The sequence below is a fragment of the Mercurialis annua genome, linkage group LG6, assembly GCF_937616625.2.
Source record: "Mercurialis annua linkage group LG6, ddMerAnnu1.2, whole genome shotgun sequence".
In the NCBI taxonomy this organism is placed as follows: Eukaryota; Viridiplantae; Streptophyta; class Magnoliopsida; order Malpighiales; family Euphorbiaceae; genus Mercurialis; species Mercurialis annua.
Window position 1 is genome coordinate 10,636,840 of NC_065575.1, and position 12,099 is coordinate 10,648,938.

Consider the following 12,099-nt stretch of genomic DNA (forward strand, 5'->3'; position numbering starts at 1 on the left):
TTTATTGTTTGGTTATGAAATTTAATGAATTTTAGTTAAAATTTAATGAAATTTTCTTAAAGTTTATGAGTAGTTCTAATTTATATTTAAAAGTTATGAAATATGACGAATTTTTATTAATGTATTAAATATATGAAATTTGAGGAATTTTTATTATATTTAAAACTTATGAAATTTATCATGTTTATAAATTATGATATAGAGAATATTTTTTAAAACTATTAAAATCACATGTGCAACGCGCGGGCATCGACCTAATGTATATATAAGGAAGTAAAAAATGTTAATTTCATCACTCGCTAATTTTGAAGCGTGTAATTACTCTAGTTAAGGACATCCAACGAGAGATTTAAAGTAACATTTTTTTTAGTTGACGGACACAAAAAAACCAAAATTGAAGTTTATAGACCAATTAATCAACTCATATAGTTAAGGGACTTAATTATGAATTTAGCCTTGTATCATATTTTCATTTTTAATAAAAATTTCGTATATTTATTTTTTGAAAAGGTAATCTTTCAAACAGTTGTTTGGCAAATTGTTGTCTTTATCAATCCTAAAAATTATTTTTGACTTTATTTAGCCAACACCCTATCCTAACTCCCCTCAAGCAAGTTGAGAGGGTCCTCGCTAGTAATGAATTAATGAAGTGAATTAATGTACTATTGGTTGACTATGTATATATAAACTGGCAGCATGAAACAATATATACATCAATTTAGAATTATTGTTCATCGATTTATAAAAATAGCTAGCTCAATGGCGGTCATAATTTTTAATATATTTCTTATTTTATTCTCTCTTCTTCCTCACTTTGTCTTTTCTTACACGTTCACCCGTCTCAATGTCACGGGTCCGGACTCTACTGCTTTTGATTCGCATGGTCAAGGGCCCTACACTGGTATTGCTGACGGTAGAATCGTCAAATATCAAGGTCCTAACATCGGTTTTCAAGACTATGCTTTTGATACGCCGAATAGGTTTGTAAATATTTCTCTAAGGGATCGTTTGGTTCGCCAAAAATGAGAATGAGAATAGGAATAGTTCCCATTATTTGTGTTTGTTTTGTCAAATTACACTAGGGAATGAGAATGTGATTATCCCTTCAATAGAAATCACCTATTCCCCCTTACCCTATGGAAATGAACTTTTAGGAATGCGAATCAAAATTTAACAAAATATTTTAATAATAAGTAATAAATATAATTTTCAAAAAAAAATTAATAAATATATAATTATTAAAAAATTATTTTTAAATTTTAAAAAATATACTTAAAATAAAAAAAAATTTAGTATTTTTTTTAAATATTTTTTTTATTTTTTATTTTTAAAAAATATTTTAAAATATTTTACTTTTTAAATATTTTACCTTAAAAATATAATTTTTTTAATATATTAAAAAAATATTTTTAATAAATAATAAAAAATATTTTTAATAAATAATAAAAAATATTTTTATTAAACTTTATCCATTCACATTCCCATTCCTACACTTTGAAACAAACAAAAAATGAAAACAATCATTCTCATTTCCTTCTCATTCCGATTCCCATTTCCAACCTTAAACCAAACGGCCCCTAAATAACATTCTACATAAAGAAAAATTATCACAGCCGATGTAACAAGCCATTTTACAACATATCTATCATATGTGTAAGTATGCGTGTTCTATTTTAAATAGGTATTGATTGTTTAAGTAAAATAAAGGCTTAATCACTCAAAAAAACCTCACCTTTAACCCCTTTTGCAAATATACCCTGATGTAAGAATTTCTCCAATTTTATCTTAAATTGCCCTTTTATGTTTCAATTGTACCCCAAAGCATTAAATTGACCTCTTTTCACTTATAAAAAAGTTTAAAATAATCTTTTAATTTTTATATTATTAATAATATTAGGGTCTAATTGAAATATAAGTTAAAAATGGATGATTATTCTAAACTTTTTTTCAAGTGAAAAGATGTTAATTTAATGCTTTAGGATACAATTGAAACATAAAAGAGCAAATTAGGATAAAATTGGAGAAATTCCTACGTTGGGATATATTTGCAAAAGGGGCTTGAGGTGGGGTGGGGGGGGTGGGGGGGAGTTTGAGTGATTAGGCCTAAAATTAAACTAAAATTCACCAATACATGAAATATATATTGTAAAATGATATGGCATATCGGTTGTGTAGGATAATTACTAGTCCTTAAAACATCATCGCCAACTCTGTTAATTGCTTTCTAACTTCTGAGGATGGATTTTTGGAACAGATCGAAGGCAGTATGTGATGGAAATACAGACCCAACTCTTGCAAATGTGTGCGGAAGACCTCTACCAATAGGGTTCTTGCGTTCAACAGGGCAGCTTTTCATTGGCGACACATACCTCGGGCTATTTGTTGCCGGAACTAATGGTAGGCTTGCAAGATCAATAGCTACTGGTGCAGAAGGAGTGCCTTTTCGCCAGCTTGATGGTTTGGATATTGACCAACTATCATCTACTGTCTTTTTCACCGATGCTAGTGCTATATACAACCTTAGGTATTTTTCTAATACTCATCAAAAAAGCGCGAATTTTTTAAATCAGAAGTGTTTTTCTGATTATAAATTTTCAGTGAATTTTTATGGATATTCTAAACACATTTTAAAAACTTTTAAATCCTATATATATGTATATTTCAATTTTAGAATTCAAGCGAAATATTTTGTTTACGTTCTAGAGAATTTAATTAAAATTAAAAATATCAAATTACTATATATTCTCAATACTTAGGTATCTATAGTAGCAGTTTATTGTCTATTTACAAACATATTATTATCAGAAAATATGATTCTATATCTACTATTTCAAACCAAGTTGATTAAAAAAATCCGACAAATCATGCTTTGTTGTTGTCTACGTAAAATTTCAAATAGTTTAAGTCATAGCCAATACATCGTATTTTTTTACTCCAAAATGGTGTTTTCTACATTGCATCGGATATACATGACGATGCATTGTATTAACGTTATTTTGTATTTGTCTGTGATTTAAAGCAATATAAATAGAATATTTGTATTTGATCCTAAAATTTAGCTTATGTGCTAGGAGCATTTACATTAATTATGTGTAAAATTTACTCTTAAGTGGAGTTTGATTTTATTTTTAAGAAGCCCTTATCAGATAACGAAATTCAAATTTGATATATGCAGTGAATATAAAGTTTCCGTGGCTACCAATGACTCAACAGGAAGGTTATTAAAATATGATCCAAAAACACAAAATATTACAGTTTTATTAAAAAATCTTATAGGCCCAGCTGGGGTTGCAGTCAGTGTTGGTGCAAAATATCTCCTTTTTACAGAGTTCACAGGTCGACGAATTCAAAAATATTGGCTAAAAGGTCCTAAAGCCAACACATCAGAAGTTCTATTAACATTGCCAGGGTATCCAGACAATATTAAGAGGACACCTTTAGGAGATACTTTTTGGATCGCAGTAAATGTTCAACAATCACTTGGTCAAAATAATGTTCCTACGGCAGTAAAAATTGACGGACTTGGTAAAATTTTGCGCAATATTTCTCTTAGTCAAGAGTATAACTCTACTTTGATAAGTGAGGTTCATGAGCCTGTTGTTGGGACATTGTACATCGGCTCTATCTTTGCTAATTTTCTTGGCGTGGTCAAGAACTTTTGAGAGTTTTCCATGTCCTGATGTAGCAACTTCTGGAAAATGAAAGCTTTAATCTATAAATAAAATCAATAAAACTGTAATATGTGAAAAATAAAATAAATAATATATCAATAAGAATATATTCATATTATTAAGATTTAATCATTTAAAAATATTTATCTTTTTAATTTTTTTATTTATATTTCTAATCTTTCATAATATTTAATTTTAGTCTACTCTGCTCAATTAACTTTTAATTGTGGCCATTATTCAAATGGAATTGAAGAGTCGCGACGTGGTTTCCACTTTGAACCAAACAATTGAATGAAACCAAAACAAATTCAAATTATGCCATGACCGAAATCTCGAACTAAGACTGTCGCTAAGAAATGAGACTGATAGCTACAAAATCCGTAATAAGTCTGAAATCACAATAAATTTTATAATTTTTAAAACATTATAATTAACAAATTACAATAGCATTTGAAAATAGTTTCCATATAACTAGTTTATGATATAATCAGAACATATATAATTTTTAAATACAAATGTCAGAGTTTTAAAGTGTTTAAATAACATTTAGTATACAACATGTGTTATACACTAGACTACTGCGGAGAATTAGAGTCTAAAATCTTCTCTATGCTTTAGCAAATCAACGACTTCCGAAAAATAAACATTTAGAAGCTTCTTTGAGAATTCGGAATATTTGGAGGAACAACGGAGTTAGTACTAAACTGAGTGTGTTCACAATATTACTAATAAATATTACAAAAAGGATAAAACCCTTTAAAACCATTTTATGTAAATTAAAGCCTTTTGAAAATATTTTTCATACTTTTTTTTTCATTTGAACTCACTATTTATGTCACGACCCATTTTCATAGATCGCGACTGGTTCTAGGGTATGGATATACTTGTAACAAAACATGTAGTTAGCCTTGCGGATAATCAAGAATATTCGTTTAAAACAATGTACATGCATTAAACCACATGCTCAGGGGCAACCAAGACTTTAGCCTAGTTTATTAGTACATATTACAACATGTATTCCAAAAATACATTTGTCTCAAAATATGACCACCAAAAGTATGGCAATATATATATACCATAAACAATGTAAACATGTCAATAGCAATAAAATAACAGTTGGACTACTCCAACAAATAATAGTCTAAAATATATCTATAAATGTAAGACAGAAAACAATCTAGTACTACTGCGGTCTAAGAGTTTTAAAATAGTCTGACCATTTATCATGAAAAATAAAAGAACCTTCGAGAATGAAGAAATAGAGATCAACCAACAGTCAAATCATAGACCTAGAAAATTTGAAAAAACAACGGGGTCAGATATACAGAGATGAGTTTGTATAACCATTTACATTTATTAAGTTGGAAAACCTTTAAAAACATTTATAAAACATTTGTTCATTATGGATAATCATCGAACCCCTAAACCACAATTATAAATCCATTGTCGTGTCGATGAGACATATCTCAATAACTGATCCCCGACTGTCACTTAATAAAATAGTGAGTCCTAGGAGACGTATCTTCCACCGGTGTACTCACTAAATCGAGACGTATCTCTAACCTACTTTAATACCATAATTATTACCGGTGCGGACGTAGTCCCGATGATGCCCATCGAGTAGCCTGTTCCAAATCAAATCCATAATGCCATAAAACAGTCTAAAAGCTATTTATACAATATCTATATACAAAATATAACGTTTACTTAATAAAGCAGTAAATAGAGATATAAACTCACTGCTTGCAATCCACGTGATAATTCGAGCAAGCAACCTAACTCTGGTTTGCCTCTGAAGCATGAACAGTCGACGGGTCTAGACATGGTATAAATCATAATTAAAAACAGACCCTAACTCTAGAGAGTACTAGACACCACATAGGATTAGCACAATTTATAAAACAATGCATAGCCACACAGAGTAACATAATACCTAAATAAATTATAATGCCTAATATAAGTCTATTGAGTTCTCGCTTTAAAATCACTTTCGGAAAAACTACTACTTAAATAATGTTTAAATAATAAATTAAATTTGTTCTTTTTAGTGTACCAGTTTATCTTATGTCTTTTAGTATGTCTGGCTTAGTGCGTAATAAATTGGAGTCATATGTGATCAGATTTCTTTGGAAGGATGATATAAATTCTAGAGTTTTGTGTTACGTTTATAGGAGTGTCATTTGTCAAGACTTTAACAAAGGTGATTTGGATATGGTTAATATGATTTTTGAAATTAAGGATAAATAATGGATCGTCCACTTAGCCAAATTATTTCTAATTCTTCTGTAGTTGTGGACCGTAATTTTCTTTTGTATGGTCAATGTGAATAAAAGAATTGAACAAAAAAAATTAGAAAATTGTGTTGTAATGAGGTTGTGAGTTGATATATTTTTGCTAACAATTTGAACTATAAGATGGGAGATGAGAATGATATTTATTTTTGAAATGATAATCGGATGAGTAATGATCCGTAAACATTGCTTTTTCCTCGACTTTATAATTTTTTGAATAAAAAAAACTATTAAAGATGTTTGGAGTGATAGTTGGCGTTAGAGACGTTGTTTGAGGGGCAATGAGTTACTTTTACTTGCCGATTTCCAATTAATATTTTCTTCTAATACTCGTACTTTGGGCCGTAAAGAAAAATTCGTGGAATACTACTTCGAGTATTTTTAAGTCGGTTTCATTTTGTAAGCTTCAAACTGGTTTTAGGGACAGTTTTTCAGCAGCTAGTCGGCCTTATTTCGACAGTGTTGGTCCTTGTTTTGTGGATGCTGGAGCTGCTAGAGATGGTGTTATCTCTGATTGTGTGGTGACAAGGATGGGGGTTGTTGGTAATTTAGTGGGAGGGAGACCGGATGTTGTGTTAACAGCCATGGGGAGATCATCTGTTGACGTGCCAGAGATGGATCATGCAGGGGTTTACGGCAAATAGTGGAGATGCTTTTTGAGCTTGGCAACAGGTGGTCATTAACAATGATGGTTCGATTGAGTTTAACTTGTTCAAGATTGTTTGGAATTCTATAGCGCCTCCACGAGTTAATTTTTTTCTTTGGCTTGCTTGTCATGAAAGAGTTCCTTCTCTGCATTTTTTTGTCTATTCATTCTATAGTTTCTTTAGATAATTCTAAATGCTCTAGTGGTGGAAACACAAGAGCACATTCTTATTCACTACAACTTCGCTAGAAATATTTGGTGTAGTATTATCCAGAAATTAGATATGGTTTGGATTTGTCCTTCATCTTTTGCGGACTTTATGTTGCAATGGTAGGATATAATTCCTAGAGGTTCCTATTATAAATTACGGCAGATTACTTGGATGCTTGTAATTTGGAAAATTTAGAAATGCAGGAATGAGAGAATTTTTCAAGATATTCCAGAGTAGTTTGTTTTTTTAAAAGTTGTAATAGGAACTTTGCTTATTTTGGTTTTGATTTCTTTAGAAACCCGCGTTGTATTTTGTTTTCGGAAGTTTGAATTTGCCTTTACTTTATGTCGTAATCTTTAGTGCGTCACTTTAAGCATGCCACTTTTTTGTGCTAAAGCTTTTAGTTTGGCTTTTTACCACGCCTTATGACTTTTAATATATATATTATTCATCAAATAATAAATATTCCGATCTATAAGTGAAATCACATATAAATGTAGATTTTTTAATCAAAAGGTATACATAAAATTAATTTAAAATTAATTTTATTTTATTAAAAAAATTATTCGTATATTAGGTATCAAATAAACAAATAATGTATGTATAAGGAAGTAAAAAATGTTAACTTTATCACTCGCCAATTTTGGAGCGTGTAATCACTCTAATGAAAGACATCTGATCAGAGATTTAAAGTAACATTTTTTTTTTTGAGGGACACAAAATAAAAAAAGCAAAATTGATGTTTGGAGACTAATTAATCAAATTTTATAGTGAAGGGACCTAATTATTAATTTAGCCTTTATTTATCTCAAATTGTATCCTATTTTATTTCTTAATAGGCTAAACCCTCAAAAAATATCAAACATTTACGATTTTTGTCAGTTATAACTAAATCTTTCAAAATTTGCAAATTAATCCCGTTTTGAAAAATTATGTACCTTTTATAGCCAAATTCGAATAAAACCGATTTTTTTACCAACATTACAACCATGTATATAAGATTAATAACAATAAAATATCAAACATTTGTGTATGATGTCATAATAAAAGGTTTAATCACATTAAAAAAAATCAAATCGATTCAAAAATAGCTATAAAAGGAACATAATTTTTTAAAACGGGTTATATTTGCAAATTTTAAAAGGTTTGGTCATAACTGATAAAAATCGTAAAAGTTTAGTGTTTTTTTCAGGATTTGGCCAATAAAAAGCTGGTATGTTTATTTTTTAAAAGGGTAATCTTTCAATAAGTTGTTTAGCTAATAATTAACTTTGACTTTATTAGGCAGCACTCTATCCTAACTCCCCTCAAGCAAATTGAGAGGGTCCTCACTAGTAATTAATTAATGTACTATTGGTTGGCTATGTATATATAAACTGGCAGCATGAAACAACATATACATCAATTTAGGATTATTGTTCATCGATTTATAAGAATAGCTAGCTCAATAGCAGTCATGATTTTTAATATATTTCTTATTTTGTTCTCTCTTCTTCCTCACTTTGCATTTTCTTACACATTCACCCGTCTCAATGTCACGGGTCCGGACTCTACTATTTTTGATGTGCGTGGTCAAGGACCCTACACTGGTATTGCTGATGGTAGAATTATCAAATATGAAGGTCCCTACGTCGGTTTTCAAGACTACGCTTTTGATACGCCAACCAGGTTTGTAAATATTTCTTATATAGCATTCCACAAAAAGAATAATTATCGCAACCGATGTGCCAAATCATTTCACAAAATATCTCTTACATATGTAAATATGCATGTTCTATTTTAAATATGTTTTGATTGTTTAAGTAAAAGAAAATATATATATTGTAAAATGACATGGCATATTGGTTGCTTAGTATAATTACTAGTCCTTAAAACATCATTGTTAAGTCTGTTAATTGCTTTCTAACTTTTGACGCCGGAGTTTTTTAACAGGTCGAAGGCAATATGTGATGGAAATTTAGACCCAATTCTCGGAAATGTGTGCGGAAGACCTCTAGGAATAGGGTTCTTGCGTTCAACAGGGCAGCTTTTCATCGCCGACGCTTACTTCGGGCTCCTTGTTGCCGGAACTAATGGCAGGCTTGCAAGATCAATAGCTACTGGTGCAGAAGGAGTGTCCTTTCGCTTCACTGATGGTTTGGATGTTGACCAACTATCATCCACTGTCTTTTTCACCGATGGTAGTTCTACATACAACCTTAGGTATTTTTTTAATGCCCATCTAAAAAGTGCGGAAACTTTATAATCTAGAGTGTTTTTGTGATTTAATTTTCAGAAATTGAACTTTTATAGATATTCTAAACATGTTTTAAAAACTTAAAAGAATCCTATATATTTTTTTCATGTTTAGAAAATCAAGGAAATCATCTGCTTACGTTTTAAAAAATTTAATAACAACTAAAAATAATCAAAATATTGTATTCTCTATACTTAAGTATTTATATTTGTACTTTATTTTTTATTTATAAACATATTATTATTAGAAACAATGATTCTACATCGATAATTTTAAAACAAATTGATTAAAAAATCCCTAAAAGTATCTGCATCTTCGTAACATATCATGCTTTGTGGTTATCTACGTAAAATTTCAAATAGATTTAAGCCATATCCAATAGGAGACCGCAATTTTCATTGTGTTGTACCCCTAGCTCTGATAGGACACCGTATGCTTTTACTTACTCCCTGTATTTTTTTATTTTTTTATTTAATCCTTCATACTACCGCATTTTTATTAACAAAATAATTTTGTAAACTAATTTTGGAAAGTACATGAATCAAGTAAAGTAATAAAAGTTAGAGACGAAGTTAAAACAATAGAAAATACATGAACCATACTTTTATTAACAAAAGGACTTCATAAAATTATTTTCGAAAGTACAGAGTCCAAGTAAAAATACAAAAATTCCTAGAGACGATATAAAAAATAAAGGAAAGTACAAAATCTTAAAACAGGTTTTACCTTTTCATTATTTTAATGTAAAATTTACTCTAAAATTGAGATTTATTTTGTATTTAAGAAGCCCTTATCGGATAACGAAATTCAAATTTAATATATGCAGTGAATATAAAGCTTCCGTGGCTACCAATGACTCAACGGGAAGGTTATTAAAATATGATCCAAAAACACAAAACATTACAGTTTTAATAAATAATCTTATAGGTCCATCTGGGGTTGCAGTCAGTGTTGGTGGAAAATATCTCCTTTTTACAGAGTTCACAGGACGAAGAATTCAAAAATATTGGCTAAAAGGTCCTAAAGCCAACACATCAGAAATTTTATTAACATTGCCAGGATATCCAGACAATATTAAGAGGACACCAGTAGGAGATACTTTTTGGGTCGCAGTAAATATTCAACAATCACTTGCTGAAAATAATGTTCCTACGGCATTAAAAATTGACGGGCTTGGTAAAATTTTGCGCAATATTTCTCTTAGTCAAGAGTATAACTCTACTTTGATAAGTGAGGTTCATGAGCCTGTTGTTGGGACATTGTACATCGGCTCTATCTTTGCTAATTTTCTTGCCGTGGTCAAGAACTTTTGAGAGTTTTCCATGTCCTGATGTAGCAACTTCTGGAAAATGAAAGCTTTAATCTATAAATAAAATCAATAAAACTGTAATATGTGAAAAATAAAATAAATAATATATCAATAAGAATATAATGATATTATTAAGATTTAATCATTTAAAAGTATTTATCTTTTAAATGTTTTATTTATATCTCTAACCTTTCATAATTTTTAATTTTAGTCCATTTTGCTCAACTAACTTTTAATTGTGGCCATTATTCAAATGGAATTTAAGAGTAGCGACGTGGCTTCCACCTTGACCAAACAATTGAATCAAACCAAAACAAATTCAAATCCTGCCATGATCGAAATCTCAAACCGAGACTGTCGTTAAGGAATGAGACTGATAGGTACAAAACCTGTAATAAGTCTGAAATCACAATAAATTTTATAATTTTTAAAACTTTATAATTAACAAATTACAATAGCATTTGAAAATAGTTTCAATATAACTAGTTTATGATACAATCAAAACATATATAATTTTGAAATACAAATACGAGAGTTTTAAAGTGTTTAAATAACATTTATTATACAACATGTGTTATACACTAGTCTACTGCGGATAACTGGAGTCTAAAATCTTTTCTATACTTTAGCAAATGATCGACTTCTGAGAAATAAACATTTAGAAGTTTTTTTTTTTTGAGAATTTGGACCAGTTATTTCTGAATATTTTAAGGAACAACGGAGTTAGTATAAAATTGGGTGAGTTTACAATATTACTAATAAATATTACAAAAAAGATAAAACCCTTTGAAACCATTTTACGTAAATTAAAGCCTTTTGAAAATATTTTTAATACTTTTTTTCATTTGAACTTACTATTTATGTCACGACCCATTTTCATAGATCACGACCGGCGCTAAGATATGGGTATGGCACCAAAATCCGTAGTTAGTCTTTTGGATAACCAACAACATTCGTTTAAAACAATGTACCAGCATTAAACCACATGCTCGGGGGCAACCGAGACTTCAGCCTAATTTAGCAGTACATATTACAACATATATTTCAGAAATATATTTGTCACAAAATATAACCACCAAAAGTATGAAAATATATAAATACCATAAACAATGTAAACATGCCAATAACAATAAAGTAACAGTTAGACCACTCCAACAAATAATAGTCTAAAACATATCTATCAATGTAAGACATAAAAGAATAATACTACTACGGTCTAAGAGTTTTAAAATAGTTTGACCATTTATTTTGAAAAATAAAAGAACCTCCGAGAATGAAGAAATAGAGATCAACCAACGCTCAAATCATAAACCTAGAAAATTTGGGAAAACAACAGGGTCAAATATGCTGAGATGAGTTCATATAACCATTTACATTTATTAAGTTGAAATTTGTCATGACCCATTTTCATGAATCGCGACCGGCATTAGGATATGGGTAATGTAGTACCAAAACCCGTAGCTAGCCTTTCAATTAACATACAAATATATAAACCTGCAGAAAACCAATGCTCGGGGGCAACTGAGACTTCAACCTAAATCTAGTAGTTATAATGTTCAGCAATTAAAATAACATGCTTTCCAATAATAGTATTAATTCGGCTTAACATAAATAATTCTGAATAATAATACAACATGCCAAAGCAATAATAATCCAGTCGGATCAATCCGACAATAACTAAAATAAAGTAAAGACATCTAGTCAACTACTGCGGTCTAAGAATGAAATAGTTGAT

General features: G+C 29.8%; 2 protein-coding genes across 2 annotated transcripts; both read left to right on the forward strand.

Moving 5' to 3' along the window:
• Positions 1–723: 723 nt before the first annotated feature.
• Positions 724–3,800, forward strand: LOC126688226 (protein STRICTOSIDINE SYNTHASE-LIKE 11-like). The gene is made up of 3 exons (XM_050382855.2): positions 724–980; positions 2,255–2,524; positions 3,176–3,800. Exons 1-3 carry the CDS (start codon positions 760–762, stop codon positions 3,660–3,662), a joined length of 978 nt encoding a protein of 325 aa, XP_050238812.1. The 5' UTR covers positions 724–759; the 3' UTR covers positions 3,663–3,800.
• A 4,412-nt stretch (positions 3,801–8,212) lies between these two features.
• Positions 8,213–10,543, forward strand: LOC130014527 (protein STRICTOSIDINE SYNTHASE-LIKE 11-like). Its single transcript, XM_050382850.2, has 3 exons — positions 8,213–8,487; positions 8,752–9,021; positions 9,882–10,543. Exons 1-3 carry the CDS (start codon positions 8,276–8,278, stop codon positions 10,366–10,368), a joined length of 969 nt encoding a protein of 322 aa, XP_050238807.1. The 5' UTR covers positions 8,213–8,275; the 3' UTR covers positions 10,369–10,543.
• The last annotated feature ends 1,556 nt before the right edge of the window (positions 10,544–12,099 follow it).

Bases quoted from the DNA above. Each gene is read 5' to 3' on its own strand.
- LOC126688226 (XM_050382855.2), top strand. From the start codon at position 760: ATGGCGGTCATAATTTTTAATATATTTCTTATTTTATTCTCTCTTCTT. The intron at 981-2,254 runs GTTTGTAAATAT...TTTTTGGAACAG, and splicing joins GCTTTTGATACGCCGAATAG to ATCGAAGGCAGTATGTGATG. The intron at 2,525-3,175 runs GTATTTTTCTAA...TGATATATGCAG, and splicing joins AGTGCTATATACAACCTTAG to TGAATATAAAGTTTCCGTGG.
- LOC130014527 (XM_050382850.2), top strand. From the start codon at position 8,276: ATGATTTTTAATATATTTCTTATTTTGTTCTCTCTTCTTCCTCACTTT. The intron at 8,488-8,751 runs GTTTGTAAATAT...GTTTTTTAACAG, and splicing joins GCTTTTGATACGCCAACCAG to GTCGAAGGCAATATGTGATG. The intron at 9,022-9,881 runs GTATTTTTTTAA...TAATATATGCAG, and splicing joins AGTTCTACATACAACCTTAG to TGAATATAAAGCTTCCGTGG.